The sequence below is a fragment of the Botryllus schlosseri genome, chromosome 2 (assembly GCF_051294905.1).
Source record: "Botryllus schlosseri isolate E-star chromosome 2, Bs_hap1, whole genome shotgun sequence".
NCBI lineage: Eukaryota > Metazoa > Chordata > Ascidiacea > Stolidobranchia > Styelidae > Botryllus > Botryllus schlosseri.
This window is the reverse complement of record NC_137237.1, coordinates 32,813,922-32,841,867: the sequence shown is the minus strand read 5'-3', so window position 1 is coordinate 32,841,867 and position 27,946 is coordinate 32,813,922. Positions and strand designations below refer to the sequence as shown.

General features: G+C 40.3%; 1 protein-coding gene across 1 annotated transcript; it reads right to left on the bottom strand.

Annotated features, from left to right (window-relative positions):
• Positions 1-874: 874 nt before the first annotated feature.
• Positions 875-27,164, bottom strand: LOC145434446 (aminopeptidase N-like). The gene is made up of 23 exons (XM_080311797.1): positions 26,960-27,164; positions 25,953-26,101; positions 20,680-20,858; positions 19,770-20,003; positions 18,069-18,225; positions 15,571-15,702; positions 15,211-15,337; positions 13,390-13,544; positions 13,071-13,184; positions 12,874-13,008; positions 12,748-12,813; positions 11,587-11,652; positions 11,330-11,520; positions 11,177-11,265; positions 9,981-10,102; positions 8,698-8,753; positions 4,866-5,013; positions 4,645-4,733; positions 3,379-3,489; positions 3,191-3,319; positions 2,415-2,597; positions 2,261-2,339; positions 875-1,319 (listed from the first exon to the last, which is right to left on the bottom strand). The coding sequence occupies exons 1-23, from the start codon at positions 27,075-27,077 to the stop codon at positions 1,164-1,166; spliced, it is 2,985 nt and encodes a 994-aa protein (XP_080167923.1). The 5' UTR covers positions 27,078-27,164; the 3' UTR covers positions 875-1,163.
• Positions 27,165-27,946: the final 782 nt, after the last annotated feature.

The window sequence follows — 27,946 nt, the reverse complement described above, 5'->3', positions numbered from 1 at the left end:
CACTGTATGTTTCCGATGATTGCCTTAGCTACAAGCGAACTGTTTGCCAGTAATTACGAAAAATTCCTTTGTAATGTTTTTGATCCAGTGCCCGTGATTAGAGACCACGGGTTACTGTTCGCAAACTTTATGAATAATCATTGTTGTTTGCTTCGGGTAAGAATTGCCTTTTCAAATATTGATTTTATTCAGACTTACGAGCTCGGTGACATGTTACCGGGCGGCATGAATTCGTTGCCATATTTTAAGTACATTATTTTTCGCCTCGACATATCGTGTGTGCCAGCCTATTATGTACTCTATTGTTATTAAATCATTTTAAAATTTGACATCCCTGTACGTTCCGCAAGTGCCCTAATACGTCCTCAATGTACCGATTCCGTTCTGCTTCACATTTACTATATGTTATGTATAGTTCATTCGGCTTACTTGGATTTTCATGTCTTTTTGTACACATATACCCGCCATGTATTCTACGACACCCTGAAGCTATGCACATGCACGGGTACTGGATGGAAACTTGGCAATATTATAAGTTGAATATATCGAAATATTTTACAAACATTTATCAAAAGCATGTTTTAATTTATTACATATCTGCTTTCAAAAGTCATTAGTAGCACTTTCCTCTTCAAACGGAGCCGCAGTCATTTATCTATAGAGTTCGGAAAAGGAATAATCCATCCCTTTAAATCGAGAATAGACAAAATAAATGCACCGGACCATCATCGATATTATCACGTCGTGTGTAATTATTGGACCAGAATTAAAAGGTATATCTGAGTTGCCGATGAACGCCAAGCCGTTGCCATGTTCTTCTGACCTCGGTAAGGCAGACTTCTAATACCATTAACAATCATTTCACACACCAATATTTCGCAATATTCAATACTGTATTGTACATCACCAACTATAATTATTTTAGTTTGAATACGATGAATCGGAAATTGTAAAACGCATTGTGAGAAAATTAGACAATATCCTATTCGCGAAAGAAATTCAATTATGCGATATGTATTCAGGAACATTTATATCCGCCGATAGTCTGCATAGTATCGCTATAAGTTGTAACCCTCGTGCTTTATTGATTCGAAATTCATGGTAAAAATGATCGTCTGATGCGTTGCATTGACAAAAATAATACTCCATGGTACGTAAACTTGTCAAACCACCACGTCCACGTTATCGTAAAACCACTGGGTCAAATCCGCTTCATTGTTGGCCCTCCATTGAATATTGGCTTTGGTTGTTTCAATGGCTGAGTCAATGGATGCCACCAGGCCTCCGAGGTCGGGCGTAGTCTCTTTGAAGTCTTCAAGCTGACGAAATGAATTCATTTTAAGGAGCAGCGACAGCTATCGAAACCGCACACTGTGTCGCCGAGACCAGATCAGAATGACCAACAATTATATAAATAAGTGTACTTTTCCGAATCGTTTTCTGCTACAGTCATGCAGCGATACATCTCAAGGTTGCCATTTTTGTCAGTTTGCCGAGCTCACTCATAAAAGTGATGCAAATTTATACAAACACTAATTTCCACCTGACAAAACCCAAAATGTAGAAGGTATATTGATTCGCTTCAAGATGTAAGTTGTACTATAAATACAATCCAGGAGAGTACCAGTAAAGAATCAGTTCTATATCTGCGTAGTTACTAATGCAGGATTTAACTTACCAGCAATGTATTAATGTTTTTAGATTACTTACACTTCTAGATAATATTGTTTACGTATAACAACTTGGATTTTGAAAATTCGAAAGACGTATGGCAAAAATTTGCATCACTTTATTCAGAGATGTCGTCAAAAAAATCGCGTGAAATAGCCCATGTATCACGGTAAATAATTATATATTTATATATAGCATCTACCTGTAGTGTCATTAGACGTATTGTATGAGTCGAGAAGATACATATTGCAATTTAGAAAGTAGGAACCTCCGATCGATTGCAAAAAGCCTATGACATCTAGACGAAATCTATTTCTTGGAACTGCTTACTTGTGTACTTGTCAGAACTTTAATTTTCGACTTCCACTTCCAGTTTTTAGTCTTGTTAATCGATCTTGTTAATTTTATTCGAGTAGAGATTTACGACATTATACTGTTACTTCACTAGCCACACTGACTTCTTCGGCCACATCTGTTGAGTACGAAATTGAAGTAGATAATCGATATAAACCACTTGAATACACCCTACGAAGCAGTAGCATCTCGTTACTAACCATTCTAAAGTGTTTTAAATTAGAAACATAATTACCAGTTTAAGGTCGAATTCAGTCGAAAAGCGCCTGGCAATATCTGTGATCAGGCTGGAAAATACAGTAGTGCGGGAAAATCTGAAATATAAATCAGGGTTTTGATTAAAAAGGATCCACGCGCGCTCCATAGCCTAATATAGTATGGCGTCTCACGTAGTGACCAATTCGTTCCAGTTGTTGACCAGGAAAGACCAAGCGATATCTCGACCGTATTCCTCTCGTCCGACGTATCGCATGATGGTGATTGCGTCTGATAGATCGATCTTGGAAGAATCGAGCGTGTACGCGAGGTAGCGGTTTAGAGTCCACGGGTCTTTACTGCAGGCCATTCCGTACCTGAATATCAATATCGTCAATGACAAATGCAGGCGGAGTGCACAGCGCCAGTTCGAATGCAAAATCATATCAGGAATAAAAATGAAGATGTCATATGCTAATCAAATTACATAGCACGGATGATACATGGGTATGAATCACATTTTCAACCAATTTATTCGAAGAATGGAGGAATGCATCAGCATCAGCATTCCTCCGTTATAAAAAGCAGAGGTGGTAAAATTAGTCAGTATTGCTACTCAACTATAGAAGTTGAAGTATTACAGTAAATATATACTCATTTATAGGTACGAGTAGCGATTTCTAAGACATTCCAAAACTAAAACTAGTTCAAGTCGAAATACAAACTGAATGGTCTGAATAATTTTGATAAATAGGTTTGGCCGAAGTGTCACATACATTTAGTAGAAATCTGAAATTAGTTACTATAAGATAAGATAACGAGATGAGTAGTAATTATGTATGAAATAAGTATACATGACAACTCAAATAATTTAAAAGGTATGACCTGCATTAGTGCATTTTATGGACAAACGACAATTTGATCGATGCAACGGCATAAAGTACTAGTAGAATTGATCGTTCTGTAACACCTCAAGCTGGATTTCAAATCAACGTCACTAGCGGCTTGGTATCTCTCAAATACAAAGTTCCACTCTTCGATATCACCAGCACGGATCGCAGCGCAAACTATATCAGATCTGTAATACAGCGGCAGTATCCTGAAAAAATGCATATCACGGATTAAAACTGGAATCAGGCACCGCATGATATGGCTCACGTTTCGTCCTCGGGTGATTGCATCCATTCCTGCAGGTATTCGGTTGCGTTTCCCACACATTCCGGATGATCGTAGTAACAAGCAGCGTCTATCGCAACCGCTCTGGTAAGTCTGCACAATATAGTGAGATATATCCACAGAATGTTGACCCAATGTTTGTCTTAGACCGGTATAGCCCTATCAGCAGCGCACATTTAGTGTTGTGTCGGAATTTGCAGCTTGCAACAATTCATATTTTAGGCGGTAGGCCTACGTAGTAGGGTTTGGATCAGTTAAGTGTAAGCTTGCAGCCGTATCAATATATGAATATAAATATATATTGTGCACGTTAGAGCAGTGGTTCCGAACTTATTTGCTTCTTCATCCAATTCCGATTTATTCGGGTCTTCATCCCCTGCAGTCTACAACCCCCATCCCCCACTAAACATGCGCTCAATCCAATTAAAATCGGTGAAACATAGATTGTTTGGTAAAGACTCGCTCAAGACTATTTCCACTTCTGTACTTGGACAGCTTTTAGACAAAGCTAATTATTCTTTGAATTTGGATTTTAAAACGAAGAGGTAGTTTTGAAAGGAGTTGTATCACTTATGAATAAAAATCTCATAAAACCATGTCGAATAACCGTTCTCTCACGGTAGCTGAATATATTTTCAAATATTGTACCTATTGTACCTCCTTCGATTAGATACGACCTCGAATTATACAAACTAATTACTCGAGTACATATCCGAACTTGTAGTATAGTTTTGGCGCGTTTTGATAATTGCTACTTCTACTTGTAGCAAAGTAGAAATTTTCGTCCTTACTTCTACCTGAGTAGAAATGCTGACTACTTTGACCACATCTGTCAAAATTTCATCTCGCTGTGACATCATTAGTCACTTACAATATCTGGGTTTGCAAGGAAATTGACAGTGCTCACTGGCGACTGACTGAGAAACGTTCGCGATTCTGCACCACAATCTACTTTTAATAGATCTTTACGTGATTACTATTCGAGTTTGTCTCCTAACCAATGAAATGTTTAGGCCCTTGCGAACACAACCGTAAAAATTGCAAACAGTCACTTTAATTCGTTACATTTCCGTACGCTATAACGTTAAAAGATGTCGAAGCTACTGTAAACTTCTATTAGTCCACAGATATCGTCACAGAGCAAAACCAACTAAGGTTCGTTTGCCAATTCGAACCACTGAATTATCATGGTTCTCATACAAGACAAGACCGTTAACAAAACATTTTCAGCATCCCTAAATCGGTTACCTTTCCAGCATTTTGTCGTCTGTTCTTGCGCCATCGTCCCATCCATATTTATTGTACAAAGAAGGCACTACAAGCTCCAACACGTAGTTCTGAGAAAATATCAGGAGTCGCATATAAATGACAAAGGTAAGGGAATGTAATACTTAGCTTCGTGTGGCATAGGAAGTGTAGATCGAATTGATTTCCCTAATCAACCATTCGATCGAATTGTGCATGTTTACCTTGAAAGTACCGAAAACCTCTGTTCTGCCGAGCATGTATTCGTAATATTTTATACTGTCGACGAAGGAGTCCCATGCAAAGTAACTGTCTTCGCGATGTAGGTATTCAGACAGTTGGAGGGGTATAATAGGATCCAACCTTCCGGAGCTAAAAAGCGAACGGAAGCATTGAAGTTCTTCAAAATTCCGAAGGGAGTTGCATGGAAACATTGGATACTGGAAATTTATTGCCATAACTCTAACAAAAGGTTCAATTTAGGAATTGCTAGATTGCTGATCAACCAACTTGTATCGGTGTCGTGATTCCTGGGTCTTGTCTAGGAAAGGAAATCCGGATTTTTTTAATTAGGATTTTTTTGATCCTGCAAAATACAGCTTCTTAAAAGTCTAGATAAGGTCAAATTTGTGACCATATTATAAAACGGTAAATATTAATTACTATCGGAGTTTTGCGGACAGGATCACGGTCATTTCTAAAATCCGGCCTGTGTGTCTCGCCGGAGTCGGGCCAGAGAGATAAAATACAGGATCGGAGTAGTACTAGAGAGTTTGTCGATCCGCTCCGCACTATAGTAGGTTCTAGGTCAGGGGTCACCAACACGCGTCCCGCGAGGTCATATTTTGCGGCCCGCGACCTGATTTGAAATTTCGGAAGAAATTGTAGTAGAGCATTTTGAAATGCTGAAATTGATTTCAGTTTAAACATACTGATGTTGTTGTTGTTCAATGTAAACTATTCCCATTTTGCCAATATCACTATTCCTCACTAACTGATACGGCTTCGGCGATAGTAAATATCATTCCATGGAGTAAGATTTGCTGATATGAATGAGCATATTGCCTTGACGCGCAATGGCCCATTACTGCCAAGACCGAGACGCTTTGAAAACGACTTCGGGCTCCCCAAAACACCAAGCTATACGAGGAGATAGTTTTTCCAGGAAGTACGGTGTCTAGCTAACCACAATATCAATTCTTTAGTCCAGGGTTTGGCGAACTGCGGCAGTAAAAGGAAAATTATACGACCGTCGACACTCAATTCCATTAAGATATGTTGGCGGCCGTCAATAAGCAAATTGCATTTATGAATTGACTCCCTAATTACTGAGAGGTTTGATTTATTCTTGATTTTTTTCACCTTAAACCCGGTCAAATGGAATTTTAATATAGTAGTGTCCTTTGCAATCTGAGCCGTAGGGTAGAGATGCGTAGAAAATAATGCGCCCCATAACGAAATACCATTCTGTGATCGTGTCCTCCTCATCTCGAAGGAAATTTGTCCTGATAGGCTTACGTTTGGACGTGTCCAATATATTTCAACTATATATCGATAGCCCTGATGGGAGGTCAAGAAACAACAGCATCCAACAAAGAGGACCAATAACAATTGGCCCGCCCAAAGATGCAGCACAGGATAATTTTCCTAAAGTTTTCTAAGACACCCGCTGCATCAATTCTACCGGTGAATCTGATCACAATGGGCTGATAAAGGATAAATATTCGATAGTAATATGTAAAACTATACTAATATTAATTACGAAATTCACTCATGAATATGAAAAATAACTACAACATGCATCCCTGTGCCTATTCATAAAATGATTATTCGCGATTTCGGTGCCCATAGTAAAGCGATATGAGTTTCTTTTGTTTTGGGGTATTCATGGTGTTTGTCGACTATACTATGGTCATTTACACCAGGCCGACATTCTTCTTATTTTCCGTAACTGCCGACTTATAGCACGGCCCACCTCTGGGCTTTTGTAAGACACCGCTGACGCGGATGAGGTGGCGAGGAGGAGCTTAGGCAAACCTCCAACACTCAGGTAGCGGAATTCGGAAGTCGAGCTCGGTCGGACTCGAACCCGCACCCATTGGTGTTGCAGGCGATATGAGTAAATAGATTAGTCCGGAGTTCAACGACAATGGACATGGACACTGGACAGTTTAAGGTGGGTATTTGTCTACCAGCAGTTAGTTCATAACGACTATGCACTTGAATACAGCCGTGTGCTACCTAAGTTATCGAATGCGGGCGTAAATAGCAAAACGGTTTCCCCCTGCTTTAGTTGCTGAAGAGTGTTGTCAGGCATCGTGCGCAGCTCATAGTTCAATATAGAATGAAAGTGATGATCAAGATATTTTCCGTTGCATTTGCATTTCGTCCATAAAATATTATTTCTTTTGTGGTAACCAGGCCTATATCCGTCGCCCATGTTGAAGAGCACAGCGTTGTAATGACGTTGAGTTGTCAAAACGTGGCTGCTAAACTATACGTTGCCCATTTTTATCTCGATATTGAAGTCATGCGGCTCGGGGCCTCTACGAAATTTGAAAAGTGGCTCGCGACTCATTTTGACTTGGTGACCCCTGTTCTAGGTAGACCAGGGCTGACCAACCTTTTCAGCCAAAGGGCCACATTCGATTGACGAACTATTGCGCGGGCCACTAGCCGCGCAAAGCGCGAAAATTTTTTGAAGTTCATAGGTGAATAATATTGTCACTTGACTATATTGCGTGTTGTATATCGCTGTTCTAAGTTTGCGAGGACTGGGCTATTCGGCGCATGGACATATCGATATCGAAAGCTGCGACCAACATGCGTCAATCATTTCGTGCCTAGATTTCATAGTCGACGGTCTTACTGCGAGCGCAAACGCAATGTCGCATATGTTGAACGACACTTTGTCTCGTAATCGCGAATATAGTTAGACTCAATCTGATACATTAGGTATTCTTCCATTTTCACAAAAGGGAAACAACATTAAAAACAAGAAATCGAGTGACAACATGTTGCACCAAGCTTGTAGAAAATTTTTATCTTTGATAAATATATCGCCAATTATTCTGCTTTATTGTAGTGTACGAAGATATACCAATATAAGAATTGCTGATGGATCTGTCAATGCTTTGGAACTGATATTTTAGTATTTTAGTCACCACATCTCTAGTGTTGCGGCCAGACTAATCAAATTTTTGGTTCGCCTTGCAAGTTCACAATCTGTGCAATCCATTTTCGATGATATTAGAAATTTCGGAAATTACCTCGCGGGCCACTCAAAACCTTCTCGCGGGCCACGGGTTGGCCGGCCCTGAGGTAGACAGTTCAATTTCGTCTTCACCATCGAAGTGATTGGACTATGGAGATGCGAATGAACCGCAAGATTTATTTCCTGTTCTTGTTAATATGACTTTTACGTTGGTAAGGTAGCTATTTATACCTCATGAAGCCTGAAGTCGAAACAGGCATGGGAGGTCACACAACACAGTAGTTTTATTATCATTAAAGAATGATATGGTGCTAATTACAAGGATAATGTCGTTTGCATCACAAGCAACTAACTTTCATAAATCTGAACAAGCTAGATAATTAATTTCGCGAAGTGCCACGACATTCATAATAATAAAGTAATGGTTACAAATTATATGCTGCGCCCGGTGTGCAAACATTAAATCGAATACATATAGTAAATTATCAGTTTCGGTCAATACTTGATTGAAATGTCATAGGATAATTTAACCTAAACGGTTACAACTTAAAAGTACATTGTAAGAACCACTAAATACAAAGCTGCACACAACCATGTTGTGAGCGAGGAACTGGGAGAACGGTACTTTTCCTAATAGGTTTGTTTTCAATGGTGACGTCACGCTGCGTCCAATTTTAAAACGAGCTGTGAAGTCTGTCCGCACTCACTTGTATACGTGTTTCGGATTTATAACGCATTCCGAATTAGTAATGTGACATCGCAGGTTCAAAATGTCCCGAATATGCTACTTTGATGTCGTGTGAAGTTTTAGATTATAATTATGACCGTACAGCTATAAATACCTTGACAAGGCGAAGGCGTCATCGATAAGCTGCGCTCTATTTTCCTCTGGTATATCCTGTGAATGGTAATTTTACAATGATTGCAATACTACAGTTTTGAAATTTCAGAAATGATGATTTATACGAGGGCGATTAATCTTTTACGTGCAAAATAAAAGGATTTTAGCATTAGTAGGAAAATTGTCAAAATTGCTCACAAAGTTCACGAAATTTCGTTGGCGTCATAGAGGTTGCCCTGTCGGAAAACTTCATAGACATTTTACACCTTGCAGCTTACTTCATATGCCTACTGCTGTAGATGGTCCATTGTAAATCAAAACTGTCGATTGAAACAAATAATTTGAAATGGCATGATGATCAACACACCTAAAACCTAGTGAAATTTTTAGCAGGTATGGAGTTTTTACAAGCTCACGCCGATTTCTCAAATCCGAATCTGAAACTTGGCTGCGTAGTGGACATTGGCTCTTATATCACAGTGGTTCTCAACGTATTAGTTGTACGGGAGATGTACAAACTCAGCTTCAGGTTGCGGTCTAAATGTTGCGATGTAGACAAGATTGTTGAACGTTTTTTTATTTTCTATTACTGTCTAGCTACTTCTTTAGAATAGAAAATTCCAATCTGAAATGTGGAAAATTACTAAAATTCCAATATCATGTGCAACAATGTCTAATTCTAATATTTTGTCAATATCCAGTTTTCTAATGTCAAAAAATGCCAAAATATTCAGTTTTCAGTGCAAAATCTTCAGTTTTTATCGGTTAAAAGATAATCGCCTCATTTATAACATATATATTATTTCAACCGCCAACGGCCAACGCCAACGCAAGAGAAAATGCGCCTTCCTCGCTATTTATACTCTATCTTTGCAAAACAGACGTTCATGGAAACACACGACGAAGGACGAATAGGCCTACGTATAGAGGAATGAGCTGGGCGAGGAAAGCGTTATAATAATTACATCCAAAATATCACGGCCACATTAAAATATCGGGGCTTTTTAGGCCCAGCTGGTTCTTAGATCGATATTGACTGTGGCTTGTCGTTTCGACATCCTATCAGTAATTACATCGCATTGTGTATCGCATCGTTAATTGTGTGTGATGAACGGATGAAAATAATAAAGCAAATGGTTATGTTTTAATTTGTATGAATACAATTATTTATTTAATTATTTTACAGGCTCGACTCTTTCACGATTTATAATAGTCTGAGATATGTGAAACTGCTTGAATACTTTAAATAATGTTAACAATCAGAGGGATTGTTAATATTTGTACCACGTAGAATTCTGAGTTGAGCCTGTTGGCGATTCTCTCCCACGATCCGATATCGTAGTTGACTCTGTAGTACCCTTGCACTTCGGAATTACCGAGGATGAATTCGGACTCCGTCAACGTAACTGTAAAGTAAGATTACCTACAAATATCTCATATATTCAAATAGACCCCACTCCAACGCTAATGCAGTGCACGATGCGGTGGTGAATTGGGTGGGTAGGGTAGTAGGTATACAAATAGTGGGTTACCAAGAATGATGCCGCTGGTATCGTTACATTTATATTTGCCAAGACAATATTGATATCATAATGGGGAAAGTTAATGCGCAAAGACACATTCAGGGCACCAATAGCATCTCGTTCGAAACCCAGAAATGCCAATTTCCCATGTACGCAGGTTATTCTATCTGTCGCCTATCTCCCTGTGGACATTGAGACTTTCAGAGCCCACAGGCCGGGCCACCCGAGTTTCGACGCCTGTAGTAGAGAACGGAGATTGACACAGGAAAGTGAGAGAGAAAACACAGCGATCAAGTAGAATGCATTGTGACAATGCACGTTGCTCAACATGGAAATAAGATACACTATAGTCTTTGTGACGTATTAATGATATAAATGATACTATAGAAATAACTGGGGCTGGACAAAATCGAGTATGTGTGTCTTTAATGCGACCACAAAGCATATAATGTTAACCCCATATCGCATTAAGTTTAAAACTTGATACCTCTTTCCACCATACCTATTCCATTGCTATATGTGACAACGATGTGGATTGATTACGACTTCGCAGAAACGTCATTTCTAGTAACGTGAGTAGCTTGGTATGCAGCGATACGCTCAATCGAGGTTTATAGCCTTCGTTAGTGGTAGATAGGCTAATATCAAAACTATAATTCTTTGATAGACTAACTATTAGTGGCAACGACCGTATAATTACCGTAGGCCTACTCAAAAATCATCACTCACTACTCGACTCAAATCATTAGAATAAAAGTGGATTGAGACTTGAGTAATCGAATCATGTTGCACAGCCTTAGAAATAACGTTGTCATGCCTAGAAGTGGTAAGGAAAATTGTGACAAGATTTTACTGAAATTATTTATTCGCTGGGTAAATCCCACATTGTTAACATTCTGTTTACCGCCCTGAGTCAAGCAAGCAATGCCTTGAATTAAGGCAAATAAAGTAACCCACGTGGTTGATCCGGAACGATCCATACCAGTTCCGCTTCTCTAGCCAGATTGCTGCCTCTCCTGTACATGAACGGAATGTACCACTTGTATCTGAACGACAAGGTACAGATAAGATCCACAATTCATAAGTTACATAGCGACTGTATATGCTTGCCCGTATTTTATACTGCCAGGCGTGTGTACCGGTTCCGCGTCGGCTTTTCTCAGATAGTACTCTTGGCTGACGGTAAAGGTGTTGGTCAGCGGTTCAGTGTCAGTCACGGTTACAAGTGGGAATCCCATTTGTAAAGTCCAAGTCTCCATAATGGTTGACATCTCGGTAGGGAGACTGAGGTGTGAGACGTGCTGTGAGTTTGAAAAAGAATATTGTCCGCGTTAGTTTTCTTACCTTCTTCAATGTAATTCACTTACGTTTGCCCAGTACGAGAAAAGCTGATCTTGATTTGCGACTCCATATTCTCGGCCCATCAGGTATTCCTGGTGAATGAAGGTGCTATAGTCGTGTTGATTTACGTGACCGATAATACTGGTACTTGCTGGATAGAAACCACCTCGACATACCAAAAAAATAGTTATTTTGATGTTTACATTATCATGACGTGGGTGCAAATCAATTCAGCGGTAATTTATGATTAGTGGGATAATTCGTTCTTTACACCCAGTTGGTGTTAACGCGGCGAACACATCTATAGCAATGAGACCACATGAAGGGGTTCAATTGGATTCAGTTTACGCTATTGCTTTTTTCACCTTTTCGGTGGTGGTAGCCTAGACGTGAAAGAAACGCACCCCGACCTATGCATATGATTTCACGTTTGTATAGGGATATGTGGTAACGCGCCGCAAACCTGATCTGCACCACACGGCATCGTCGTGGTGAAAATCTTAAATTCCCGCTGCGCGCACTGCACTGTAAACGAACATCGTGTATGTTGGCGATTTTTACCATTGCGCTGGATGAGCAACATGGAGACGGCATTTTATAGCACAAAATATTGCTTCCGCAGCCAGTCCAATGGATGATGACGAGATAAATACCTTTTCTCCTCTTTAGATATCTCCCATTGGCGGAGTGGCCTTTGTCTTCGTGTACCCAAGAAGGCGAAAATATGTGGTGCACAAAACAAGACCCACTGTACCACAGGGATTTATCTCCATATGGATTGGAGTATTTGGCTGGTTGTCATAGTTAGGAATGGTTGTGAAAGCAAAATGTGGTTATCAGAAAGCGTTGGTAGTTTGATTCGAACGCTTCTCTATGGTTAAAATCTAATAAAGAAACCAATTTTACAACCATGTATTTATACTTTGTGCACCCTGCTCAGAGTTGAGAAAGAATTGAAGAATCACATAAGAAATACATCGCTGTGTAAAATCTCTTGCTCAAAAAGAGACACAACGTTTGATGTGTATGACGAAAAGGACGTTATGCCGGGCTAATTGGTACTGCTGTTGATTGAAATGCTATTATTGCACAATAATTTTGTCATTTATCGATCACAGAGAAATAGTGTTAGCGGCGCTTGAATTGCTTTACAACTAACAGATCTGTCGCTCTACTTGGTGACTTGCCTTATTCGCAGCTATAAAATACTCTTCACCCATAAATGCGTTCACCATTCTCAGCACGCTGCCGCCCTGGAAAATCACTTCTAAAGTTGTACGTTAACTCATGAAACGCCATTCAAGTGTGAATACCTTGTTGTACGTTATAGTGTCAAACATCGAGCCTATTTCTGCTTCAGAATTCACCGGCCGTATAATTGGATGCGACGTGGTAACTTCGTCCACTCTGAAGGCGGGTCGCATCTCGTCACTGATGAATCTTATCAACTGCAATTTATTTTAGGTTGGTGTGAACTATGATATATCGGAAATACAGGATTGTACATTACCGGTTTCCATATTGATTTCACGGAGTTTTCGCCCAGATAAGAATAGTAGGTCGCAAACCCTTCGTTGAGCCATAACTGGTCCCACCATTCGCAGCTTACAAGATTGCCGAACCACTAGAATATGATATTTCTATCTTTTTACGGTATTATTCGACAATGAAATCTTTAAATATGCGTTATATTATTCGTGCAATATATAGCTGCTAGGCGTAATTTACTGATGTAACGATGATTTACCCTTATGTTTACGCGGTTGGATGGTGTGAATACTATAGTCGCAGTGATGACAGATATCACAAAATATATAATTTAATCCGACCTGGTGGGCCAATTCGTGTCCGATGATTGACGCGATGAAAATTCTCAGGCCGTCGGATGTTGTGGTCTCATTATACATCAAGTACCTTTCTCTGTAAATGATCAAGCCCCAGTTTTCCATGGCTCCCGCGCTGAAATCCGGGACGCAAATTTGATCTGAAATAGATTTCAATTATGAATATCTTGTTCTCGATATATGGAGGGCCGTTACACCGTGCTTTATAACGGGGGGATGGTAATTCATGTACCGAAATGATACCGCTGTTATGCTATGGCTTATTCGTAACCGTAAATATTCGTTCTTAGGACTACTGACCATTGATAAATCGCAAGTCGGGTCGCATCAGCCGAATTTAGACCAGTGATTCCCAAACTGTGTGCCGCGGCACATTACTGTGCAGCCACAGATTCTCAGGTGTGCCGCGAACATTCCTGGAGTTTCGAAAAAGAACTGAATAATATTTTGAAAAAATACCTGAAGCCTAATATCCGCGCTTTAGCTTTTTCAGCAGCTGATAAATAAGCACAAGTGACGATGAAATCAGTTATGGCATCCAAAGAAATCAAGCAGAAGATCAGCTAATTGATTTACAAAATTTTAAAGCTATTTCTCCAAAAGAAATGGGGTATATTTTAGCTGTCTTCCAGCAACTATATGTATTTTCTTTTTGAGGGAAATTAAAAGCAAGCTGTAAACCAGACACACTGCTTACTAATTAATGCCTAAATGTGGGTTATTGTTGTTGATTAGGTTTGTTTGGCGATTTCAACGCAAGTAGTTTGTTCGCCCTTTGCTAAAATCTTTTTAATATATATGGATGTGCATTACAAAATGCGGGTAAGTTTGTAAACAGTTCAACCTCCTTTCTATTGCATATTCAGGGTTGTAACCAAGTCACAAGGTTCCGAGTCACAAGTCAATCTCACTTTTATAGTTTTGACTCGAGTCAAGTCGAGTCATTTTCAATTCACCACCGAGTCAAGTCCGAGTACAAGTCAACGAACAGAGGGTCGAGTCCGAGTCATGGTATTATGACTCGAGTCGAGTCCAAGTCATTGTGTTGACTGACCAGATTCCAGTTTAAGTCTTGCTAAATCCACTTTCTATAATTTTGTTTGGTGATATCGAATGGCTCGCATTCATATTATACTAATTTCCTCATTTTTAGCAGTTTCTGGTGGCATTTTCAAGTACCAGTACCAATAGGCGAAATCCCAATATTGTGGTTACTTTACTATTCTTCGAAATTACAATGAAATGTCGGTCTTGGCCGTCTGAGTCTCGAGTCATATGACTTGGTTCGAGTCATGCGCAATGACTCGAGTCCAAGTCGAGTCAATACACAGATTGACTAGAGTCGAGTCGAGTCATTTCCGTATTTTGAGAAAATGACTCGAGTCAAGTCGAGTCATCATAAAATCGTGACTCGAGTCGAGTCATGACTCGAGTCATTACAACCCTGGCATATGTTCTGTTCATGTAACAAAAACATCTATCTTTTTCAAAGCATTTTTTCTCGGTCCAAGTGTGCCGCGAGAGTTTTATAACTTTTCAAGTGTACCCCAAGTCGAAAAAGTTTGAGAACCACTGATTTAGACAATGAATTGATTTGCAATTAAAACAGTTAATTTTCTTAATTCCCCACAAGGAGAGATCTAGAGATTGATGCAGTGAATATCAACGATTTAGATGCGGTTTGAAGAATTGGGCCGGATTAAATTGACGTGTCTCGAAAAACCGTATTTATATTCGAACTCGGCAACAGAACGAGATCAATTCCGGATACGGAAACGCTGTGGTCAATACGTCGGAGATAAATACCTGATTTGGCAAGCGTGTAATCAATCCCGACATAATTTTCGAAGAATTCAAGTTGGATGGGGGTAATTTGGGCCGCGTACTCTGCATCCCCGGCTGCGATGAAATCCTTTCTTGCGTAAATGTTGGTCTGAAATTGATATTATGTCACTTATAACGTTGTGACGAAATGTCTTATAACATGATATAATTTATTTCTCCAATTAATGGACAAGCAACCAATTTCTTGCATTTACTAATTGAGATAAGAAATTGTAATACTTGGCGGAACGACAGGAAACTTGTCACGGACCGTCAGTTGAGAATCACTGGATTAAACTACTCCGAAAACAGAAATGTTTGATAATAAAGTTTTGCATATACCTGAACACCATCCGTTGTAGAATTTTCAAGGTATCCGAAGTCGCTGACAACCATCGCAAGTAAATATGTCGGCATAACCACCGTCTGTGCGAATGTGGTTCCAGTCCATTGTTCCATATCAAACACTTGAGTCTACAAAAGTGATGATTATTGAATGATATCCCAATGCCGTAGGTTCATGTGAATTATTAATTAAATTTCACCCACAAGTGTGGCATTCTTGGTTGTGCGACATTGTTCTTTATCACAGTTTGGAATTGATGCCACGCACGGCGTGCACGCGATTGTGGGGAGGGTAGTGACTGAGATCGTGGTAGAGTTTGATCAACTATGGTTGTGATGGCGAGAGGTACTGTGATTGTACCTATGGAACTGAATCGGCAGGGAAACCCGGCTGGCGGCCATGCTACACATATTCTACTATTGAAATGCTATTCTCCGAAATATGAAGATTAAATATATTACACCTTTTCGACTATGTCATGAGCAAGTTTCAATGCTTTGCTTTTTGAGTCACTCAACACTTTCACGGGTTCTGAAGAGCTATTTTAAAATTGGAATTTTTGTAAACTATAAAGTCATTTTTGGCTGCATTGTAATAAATTTACGAGTGAAGTTGTCATGACAACCAATCATAATAGTCCCCGTATCATGGACACTTGATATCTTTTCGAAAAGTTGATCGCCATTAGTTATTTTGTGTCACCCGCTATGAAGCATCTTTCATTTCGAAAGTAGCCAATGCTGACTGAGTGCTAAGAGTATGCGACGCGTCGAAGGAACCTAATTTTGACACGACTCACTTGGGTAATTTTCAAACCGCTCATATTCTACATACACTTGAGGTAGTTTTGAAAAATCTTGGGAATCGATACTTCCAGTTGTATTCGAAATAACATCTTAGGTGCGACTTCAATGCCTACCTGCGCAGCAACGCCGATTGCTGACCAGGTCACCACCTTCGTTTTGGGCCATGGGTGAAAGAATTATGTGCGCGTTACTCGCCAATTTAATTCGAATATGACGAATTCCGTTTAGAATCGCACGCCAGTTCAGTTAATGGTATCGTTTACCAAATACAGGAAGCGTCCTCGTAATTAGGGTTGCTATAATTATGCTATACTTGTGTAAATACTTTCCCAAGACATGTAGTTTGAGCCTACGGACGATCTACACCCGATATAGCCAACGTATACGATATGGCATGGTTGAACCCTCGAAATAGTCGGCTAAACAGCTATAGCAAATATAGACCATGGGTACGGGATGAAATGTTCTGATGATCATGACCACGATTGTGAAAATGCTGCATGACGATGTAGTCCTGGTTAAGAATATTTTTGGTCCGTGTATGACAGGCGTTAGAAGCCTATTTCGTCAAAGTAGCTTTATTTACCCTATGTCTTTATTTGCCAATGTAATCGATTATGACGTCACAATGGAATATTATTAACGTCATGACTTAAAAAGAAGTTTTAAACAAGGGCCTTGTTTTAAATATGTATGTTTTAAATGAATTTTTGTTTTAAATACAACCCTAATAATAATCAATTGTAGAGATTTAGAGGAAGCAACGAATTATTGGATCAAATTCTTTGAAGAATTCTCCCAGATATATCGCATGCGTTCAATCGTTTGATGGTACAAACGCAAACGTGGCCCGTCTCGCAAGGTTATGACCCTAACTAGTGCCTCCCAACCATGTGGACCGCGAAGCTATTTCAGACGGGCCGCGAAGAACTTCTAAATGTTGCAGTTTTCTATTCAATTTACCCAATATACCAAATACTTTATCCTCACAACATCCGACGAGCAAATATACGTTCTCCTCTAAATTGAATTATTCTCGGGCCCATAAGCGCCGCAAGTCGTGTTCTCGTGCTCACAATAATTCGTGGGGTAGCGCGAAATTGAGCAGTGTGTAATTGTGTATGTCTGTAGGTGGGAATGCATTCCTTCCTCCCTAGGCTTTGCGAAAGTTAATCTGCAAATGCAGCAATCCTCTCCGATTTGCCGCAATAATCAGCAAATAATTTCCACGATGCAAGCAACTCAGAACTCTTTGTGGGTGGGTGGGTATTTGTGATGAGTGGTGCTTAGCTGCTAAGGCTTTGTGCACCAGAACCGTGTTTACTGCTTATTCCTTAAATTCCTTGTTATATGTCTCTATGTCTTCGACGATAGAATACGCGCTTTCTCATTTGTAATAATCTATTACGTTTAGTAATTCTTATCTGCTTGATAAACTCGTATTCCGGAATTATCGCGTAATGTCACTTGTCGACGTTTTGTCACACTCACGCGACTCATCGTGAGTGGAACTACGTTCTAATTCGTTCGCTCAAAGCCTATTGTGCGTCGTACAACTATATTTGCATATAGAATTGGTCGCGAACTGTGAAAGGCTCGGAAGCACTGTAAACGGATATTAATTTAAACTGCAGACAAATCTTATTAAGAAGATGAAAGTCCGCGCAAAGATGAAAAGTCCGGATTACCTGCTGACTAACTTCCGGCATGTTGGACAAAGAGAAGAAGCCGGTTGAGGTTTTATGCCACAACGTCACTACAAATTTGGCTTTGAGCGACGGCTCGTCGAAGCACGGAAATGTCTTCCTGGCGCCAGTCCATTCCATTTGAGAGGTTGCGATGACTCTGAATTAGGTCAGACAAGATTGTAATGACTCGAGTCACGATTTATTTGGAGACTCGACTTGACTCGAGCGGGGCCTACTATAACTTATCGTAGGCCCCGACTCGAGTCATTTTTCAAATGTGTATAATGACTTGACTTGAGAGTCAATTTGTGTGTTGACGCGACTTGTACTCGAGTCATTGTGCATAACTCGAACCAAGTGATATGACATGAGACAAGGACGGCGACTAGGACGGCCAAGACAGACATTTCATTGTATCTTGGAAGAATAGTAAAGTCGCCACATTATTGATAATTCGTCTATCGGTTCTGATACTTGAAAAATAGGGCAACAAACAGCTAGGACGGAGAAAAATTACGGTATTATGAATGCGAGCCATTCTATATCACTCGGGCGTACCATAATGTAGAAGGGGTGGACCATTTTTATATTGTGCACTGCTTTGTAGACTACCAGACATCACATTGCAGTAGACCGATGACTCACTATCACTATAAATAAGCAATTTTATGCTTCAGACCATATTTACTGGATGTACATTGTACGAGTTGTAATGTTAAAACAAAATCTTTCTCTTGGTTGTTTAACCATATTTGTGCAGTAGAGTAGTGCGGAGTTGCCATGCGTTTATCAGACAGTTCAATTCCTGCTTGGCATGTACTTGTATGCACAGTGTACTGCAATATATACCGTAACCCTAAATATGAGAATATTCTCTGCTATCGTCAAAATTAAGTCTAAAAAAGTATTTGTATCAAGGATGTTGATTCCCTCTTAAGAGGGCACTTGAAAAAAGGCTACATCCAAAACTGGCTGAGGAAATTCAGCAGCAACGTTCGAATGAAATGACCGATGCAATATTAAATATGCATTTGTTATACGTTGCAGCCTTACACTTGCCTATTCCGATCAGGATTACCACATATCTGTTATATTGCGTAGACCAGTGGTTCCCAACCTTTTTCGACCCATCGCCCCCTTTTCGAGGTCAACACCGATCATCGCCCCCCAAATTTTGTGCACCGATAATTGGGCAAACAGACTGTAATCACCGGCGGGTTGACTAAAAAAAAAAAAAAAAAAAAAAAAGAAGGTCATATTTCACCGCTCAGAGCTGAAAATAACGTTTTTTCTAGGTGCTAGGTGGATGACTAAAAAAAAAAAAAAAAAAAAAAAAAAGGTCAGCCGTTTTTACGCGTCATCGCCCCCCTATCGCCCCCTTCGCTATTTTCGCCCCCCGTCGCCCCCTTCGTCCATTTTCGCCCCCCCGTCGCCCCCTTCGTCATTTTCGCCCCCCTGGATCGCCAAATCGCCCCCTGGGGGGCGATATCGCCCACGTTGGGAACCACTGGCGTAGACCATCGTGTATAAGTTTGAAGAAATCCGGAAAAGGGTGTAACATTTTGAAAAAGGTTGACAATCACTGACCTATGGACTTCTTTTACGGTGCGAAAAAGAGAACCCTAGGGTGATGATGAAACACTACATGCCTCTGGGGGCTTATTCACGCCCACCAAACTATTCTCAAAGACGAGAACTTACATGTAATCTCCGTCGTTGTTATAATAGTCACTGCTGTAAAGACCATCGCCGTCATTTCTCAGCTGTCCTGTAAAGTCAGCCACGTGTAATTCGTAACTCTCCCCTTGCTCACACGATTGTTCCGTTTCGAAAATCACGTAGGCGTTCGGCTCGTAAAAGAACATTCGTTTCAAAGTAATTGATCCTCCGCCAATTTTACTCAGTGTCCAGTCCGACAGGGCGTAATCCAGAAGCCTGGAAGAGCAGGTTGACCATACGTAAATCTCAAAATTTCCAACATCACGTGATTTGTATAAGAAACATTTAGGCTTCATGAACTTCATTCGGTACTGTAAGTTGTAATGACTGAATTTTATGAAGGTTCCGGCAACGTTGGAGGCAAATACATGTTCGATAAATTCGATGCTATATTGCGATCGAGCTGCTGCAGGCTTCAGGGTTTCATGTATTTAATACTCTTATTCAAATCGTGTTCCGGATTTCAGATTTAAATCCATACTGGATTTTGTATCATGTAATTCATGTTCCGTAATTACAGATATTTTAACAAAGCAAGCATAAAATGATAAATTATATTAAAATCTAAATAAAAATCCAAATCCAGCTTAAAAAATCGTATACACATATTCGATCCTAATCAAGCAAAAATCTTGAAATATTAAATTTTTTCAAGTTCAAATCCATGTCTTGTAGACTAGGTATGCTACATCTAATGTTTTACGCCTTAGTTATGCTTCAAGAACTGTTCAGAGAAGTGTTAGTGGTCCAGAAACCATAAATATATGTAAGTGGTGCAAGTCGGAAAATCTCAATTGACTACTCGATTACTGGCCACCTCCGGAAATATCGCTTGTTTTTCCAGTTCCCAGACCCACTCGAAATTTCATCGCAATCACCCTCTGGTACCCACCTGGTGTGTAGTATTATGTACGGGGTTGGAATATCGCAGACATATCGTACGGTTGACGAGCCTTTGAACGTGTAATTGTTATACGATATCGGTGTGCCGAGATCCAAGATGGGTCGCAGTGATATGTCGTACTCGTACGGAATAAGATTGAGAGGCATCCTGAAATTCTTCCAGGGCCCCTTTGAATAGACGATTTTAGCGTTACCAGCGAGATTCAAATCGGACACACAGTGTCCTTTGAAACTAGCTCTAACCAGTATCGCAAAGATCCTTATACTTTTTTGTGGTATTCATGGTATTTGTCGACTACTATACGGTCATTTACACCAGGCCGAGATTCTTCATTTTTTCCGTAACTGCTGACTTATAGCACGACCCACTTCTAGGCTTTTTGTAAGAGGTAGAGCCTAGGTAAACCCCCATCACTTAGGCATAGGAATTCTGAAGTCGACCTCGGTCGGACTCGAACCCGCACCCATTGGTGCTGCAGCCGCGGATTATACCTATGCGCTATTTCGTCATATACTTATACTTATGTACTTTATATAATTAGGATTTTGAAACGATGTCGTTTTGAGATGCCTTTTTCATCACTTTTGCGATTGAAATTGTCATAGAAACCATGTGTAATAGCCTCTATATCACGGTAACTAAATACATATTTGATAATTACAGATATTGGTAGTTAGGGTTGCCATATTCCAGAGTCCGGAAAGGGGGACACTTTTCATAAGTTACAAAAGTTACATTATCGGACTAGAAAACTGCCAGTTGTAGAATTTTTACGGGAAATCATGTTGTGCTGACTTAAAAAGGTCATCTTTCCAACTCGACTGCCGAGTTCTCTCTTTAAAATAACACTGATGTGGTTTTGACTGAAATAAATAGGTAATTTTTCCAGTCCTATTCCCAAAAGACCCGTCCGGACATCCGCATTTCGATTTTGATTTCGCTTCATCTATGCCATTTTAGTTGTGTCTGTCCATTAGCCTGTCTGTCGAAGCTATGAAGAAGGATGGCACTTCAAAAAGGAGGACGTTTAGGTTTACGCGGGAGACATTTTCGATTTCCTGAAAAAGTAGGACACATCATTCTAAAGTAGGACATATGGTAACCCTATTAGTAGTTGCATTATTCATTCGTCCAAGATACACAGTGCAACTTTTAAAGTAGCGCCTCTGATTGTAATATCTGTTAAAAGCATGCGGCCCTCGATGAAATCTACTTTTTGGAACTATTTACTTGTGTAATTGTCAGACCTTTCATTTTCTATATCACTGGAAGTAGTTTTGATCTCTTAGAAATCGCTGCATATAGGCTACTTGTAATTCAGTAGGAAGTCAGGCGGTTACCTCTGCATCTACTTGAGTAGTAACGCTGACTACTTTGACCCCTCTGAGTAGAAATGAAAGTAGTGTAAAAACACAACCACTTCTGTTGGTTGCAGAATATACAAACCATAAAAGTTCTCCAAACTGCAGAAATATTCTGTTACTGTCCTGCACAAGTATGCCAAAATAACATATATATGAACGGAATTTAATTCCACTCTATGCATTGTTCGGAAGCTAAGCACTCAATATTTATTCGTGGTATATGGTGGACTAGATCCATAAATAATGTGGCATTTCATTGGTTGCTTGCTTCGGGCAAGCGGTTAGAGTTGCTGCAGTAGTTTATTGCTCAATAGTCTCGAAAATACTGCCAGAGATATATTTTATAGAATGCTGCACTTCGATGGTTTTGTTCACTCAATTACAAGTCTAAAGTAACGAAATAGTGCGTATGCTACATTGATCCTGATAATCCAACACTTTTTGATATACATCAATGAGCTGTATCACCGCATATTTACCGCGGGTTCCAATACTTCAAGTCCAGTTCACTCCAAAACTCGTATACATTGAACCAAGCAACGCTTACACTGCAGTTATTTTTCATTATCACTACTTCCTAATTTTGCGGGCCGTGGTTGGAAAAGGATTGGTAGAAGCCCCGTTTAGTGATATATGAAAATACTCTGTGTTAACATCAAAAGTCACACGGAAACAATTATAGTGTGAGAATTGATAAACGACAGTAAGTTCATGCGACACCACGAAATTCGTAGCAACGTTCATTTCATTTCCAGAATAGGAGGTAATGACGCCTATTTTCGTCTGCACCACCGACGTGCTTGGAGCCGCAAGGTTTTCGAGTATGCTACACCATTCAGTAGCGTGAAGGACATAGCGGAACTACAAAAGTATACGCGTGAGTATATATTTGAGTTGAATTCTTTGATCAAACATTAATTCTTGCTTGTTTAAACTGATTATGACGTCAGAACATACAGGCTTCCAAGTTTATTTGACATTCCGCGCAAATATTGCATGACATAGAAGACTTGATGCAAGCTACAGGGGACCATACTGCCAGCATTAAACGATCACGCATTAGTCACGATCTGTCGTCCGTCGAAAGTAAAATGATTTAACGATTGGCATTCTTTCGAATCATTTTGGAGGCAATTTACAATATTTACTAACCAGACACTTGAGAGAGAGAGAGAGAGAGAGAGAGAGAGAGAGAGAGAGAGAGAGAGAGAGAGAGAGAGAGAGAGAGAGAGAGAGAGAGAGAGAGAAAGAGAGAGAGAGGGAATGGGGGTATTCGTTTTCGCCTGTACCATCGATATGCTTTTGACGACGGAGGTGCGATACGACCGTAAGCCACCTAGCTATAGACAGCACCCCGCTTTTTTCTTCTCCTCCGTGCTATCCGTGGATGCTGAGATACCAGTTTCCGAGTCTTTGGTCTGACCCGGCCGGGGATCGAACCCACGGCCTACCGATCAATAAGCCGGACGCATCACTGTTACACTATCTCGCTTACCAATTTCTAAACTCACGCTCGAACCGTTACAAACAGAATACACGTCATGTTCAATATATATATTAGGGTTGTCCATAATTTGGAAAATCTCAAAATTTATGCGTATCCATGTCTCATTCTATAGATTATAGATGAAAAACGTCAATGAACCTGCAATAAGCTCACAGCAAAGTCGTTAACATTTGTCTAAATGCGTTTGAAAGCAGCTGCCGTAGAGTGGGCGTGTCAGCGACCATAGAACGGCAAGCAGACTAGTAATCACGAAATCACGGCGCTTAATTGGCTAATCTGCTATGCTTCAATGCTCACGACGGTGGCGGCTTGCTGATCAGCTGGTCAAGGAGTCGGCTAATAGCTGCAATTCTGTAAGCGCATTGTAGTTTGCTTCGCAGATAATGATTCAAGATTAATTCAGAACATGTTGAGTGACGAAATACATGATGAACAAAGAACAGCTGCTTCACAAAAACTTCAAATACATGACTTGATGGCTTATTGTGAAGGCTACCGTTGTAGCCTGTATGCCTTGTTTTCATCGAGAGAAAGCACAAAAACACGAGAAGAAATATTGCAAAGGCGCTTATGCAAGTGGTGAACGAACTTGTAGTTTGAGGGGGGATGTTCCATGAATGAATACAAATATAAAACTTGACATTGACACTACTGTGTCTGATCTTATCTTGTGGTAGCCTATATAATTGAAGTCTTAAAAGCTGTACGGGCTGGATGAATCAGCCATTTATGCTTGTCACTTGTCACATTCTTGTAGCATAATGAATCATACCTACGAGTGCTGTCTAAGTCCTCAATTATGCCCCGGAAGAAGGTCTAAAGGCAAGCATAGACTATGCTGGTAGGACCAGTAAAAAGACTGTTCGCTTGCATTGTTTATCATGTCCATAATGAATCTTAGATCATTACCGGCTGCATCACGACTAATGCTTGAATCAAACCAGACATGGACATAAAAAAGAATGTATTGAAGCGGTGCGGTAGTTACATTTCTTCAGAGTCCCAATGCAAGCTACCTGGTCGGCCCACACATATTCTGAGCATAAAGGATTGTGTCCAGAATCCATCTCACATGGTGTGCTGCACCAGTTTGGTGATAACTAATATACTTCACCTGCACTGCACCCAGAAAAGCAGGACCACTTGGCGTAATCTCAATCATATCAGATAGGTATTTCAGGGACCTATAAGTTCACAAGCATTCGCTGTTTCACCTCTGTCATGCATGCAAGACGGTATTGTTGTTCTGAACCTATCGTTATCTAGTTTTAACGCTGAAAATTCAATGACCAAGTGTCTCATTTTAGTATTTAATCACCAACGTACAATGCGCTTGCAGAATCATCATTGCCGTTAGCGTACTTCTTGAACTAGTAGAAGCACATAATCAGCAAGCCGCCGTGGTCGTGATCATTGAAGCATAGCTGATTAACCTATCAAGAGACGTGATTTCGTGATTACAAGTCTTCTCGCCGTTCCATGGTCGCTGACACGCCCACTCTATGGGAGCTACTTTCAAACGCGTTAAGACAAATGTTAACGACTTTCCTGTAAGCTTATTGCATGTTCATTGACGTTTTTTATCAATAATCTATAGAATGAGACATGGATACGCATCTTTTTTGAGATTTTCCAAATTTTGGACAACCCTAATATATATAGATATATCGATGTGATTTATGTATGCCGTTCGCGGGCCTGTTTACTATGCCACTGGTGCAGTGGTTCCCAACCTTTTTCCACTCACGTACCATTTCGAGGTTTTATGCAGTGCTCACGTACCACCTGCATAAGGTACGCGCGCCGAAGGCGGTCAAAAACCTTTGGCAGAAACAGCCTGTCAGTTTTAAGGCGCAGTATATGATTTCTGTAGTGGATCCACTTGGAATTCTTGTGGTCAAATATATTAAAACGGAATTTAGTTAAGTATAAATCCCAATGCTTTGCAACTAGATGTCTTCCCCGTAGGTCGTCATGGGTGGGATTGCCCCTACCCACGACGACAACGGTTTCAAAATCTCAAAATCAACCCCACCAGAACGAATAACTCCCTCCGGTCGAATAAAAAAACAGAATCTACTTGCGTACCACCTGAAAGACCTTCGCGCACCACTAATGGTACGCGTACCACATGTTGGGAACCACTGCACTGTTGCATCACAACGCCGAACAATCCTTGATATAATGTGACATGGATCAATTCAAGCTATGTCCTGCCATTAATGTCAGCCTATGCATGTGAACTTCAGTATCAGCCGTTAGCCGTCGTTGCATGTGTACGAATCTGTGTTGAATGAAGTCAAATGGTTCATGAATGTCCTTTACAGCAATATTGTTAACAATGAGCGGTAGGCCGAATTTATGATAACCCTGAACTAAATTTCACTTACATCTTCAAATGTCGTTGTGGACATGCTGGTGGTGGTGGTGACGGTTATCGGCGTTGTGGTCGCTGTCGTCGGGGGGGCTTTAGTTGTTGTCGCATCTATAGGAGCGTAAACCTCACATTCGGGCCGTCCAGCTAATCCGATTATGAGACCTGGAATTATTTTACAGCGGGTGAAATTGCATCGCGATTCGGATTAAATCAAATCTGGAAATTCCAATGTATTTATTTTTGACATAATATCAATAGTCATTTGTATTATTTCCCAATGTTATCTTTGCCCCGCATACGACATTTCCGCTCATATATAGATACTGATGCTTATCTCCTGAAACCAAACATACAAGCGATATCGAAGTATTCTCATTAAAAGTCACGATTGTAATTGGTTTCGAATCGACTATTTACATCGACCGTCCGACGCACACTCTCGGCAATTGGAGTATGACTATTGCGCTTGCCAGGTACAATTTCTATACTACAGTCTGATGTGGTGATACTGGGGATATATCAAGGACTATACGACTTCGCGCTATTTTAAAATAAGCGGATGTTTTCAAATTGAGAGACTTTTCTGGGTTTGATAGTCAAATCTCAGCCGAAATCCCGAATTTAGTACAAATCATGTCGACATCCAAGTTCAAATTCATCGATGACTGCAATTTACACGATTGTCGCACAAAAATTGAAATTTTTTAAAGATTTCACGTCAAGATCCCAATTGAAATCTGGTACTAAATTTATTGTAAATATTAGAAATCTGGTGAATATCGAAATGAAAATCCTAGACAAATTCCGGAGCACACATGTCTAGACATACGGCAGAAGACCCCCACCCTCATTTTGCTGTCATATGTGGTGACTATGTCGCAATGGTTCTGTCACTTCGTATATTTAGGTAGATCCCAAATTTCCAGCCTGGTTACTCATACCTGTGGACATGTAACAACCGGGGACAATATCGTTAGAGGAGTAATATAAAATCTGCCAGCTTCCAAAACATATTCTTACCTTCAGCTACCAGCAACACCACCACCATCAGTGACACGAAAGCGATTGTAGTTTTAGTGAGAAAATATCCCTTTCCTCCAAGCTTTTGGCCGTCACTATCAAAATCTTCATATCCCATGATGACACTACGCTGTTACTGTGAAATTACAATGCCATATGTTCTTGGTTGTTTCCATGTAACGCAGTGGTTCCCAACTTGGGCGATACCCCCCCCCCAGTGGACGATTTTAAGAAACAAGGGGGCGACAGGGGGAGATGGGGGCGAAAATGTTAGAACGACCAGTGTGATATATTTAACTGTCCTGACCAAAAAATGCACTTGAAGATGGTTTATTCTGCATATGACGATAAAAAAGTAACTCAACGGCAAGTAAACGCGAAAAAGGAAAAAGACACAAATTATTTCTGTTATTGATGTTTTTATTTGCAGCATATACACCCACTCATGATATACATGTACACGATCTGTGCGTAACTGCATATGCATACCATGAGTGGATGATGTCCGTATGCCGCAGGACAAGGAAGGTACAGATATAGCCTTCTACGGCTTTCGAAGTCATGCACCACCCAGCACCGTAACTGCCGCACCCCAAACCCCCCAATCGGGGGGGGGGGCGAGCTCGAAGGGGGCCCAAAATTATTTCGTGAATTAGCATAAATCATAAACTATTTTTGGAAAATTTATGCAATTTTTTCAAAATTTTTTCGCGTTGCGCGCGAATTCAATTTGCCATTTTTCTATATTATTGGGTATTGGGCTATTACCGCGCCACGACCCACCAAGACATACAATCAAGTTTTAGGCCATATAACATGCGACTCCAAGAAGTGTGCCAGAACGATCGGCAGCGATAAAAGCTTGGCCGAAAAGGTCTATGCCCTTATGCAGACCGAAGACTTCGTTATATAGGCTATACAAAATACATATAGGTTTCATTGTCCATAGGCGCCTAAATGACTGGCGCCGAATGTTCCTGTCTTTGC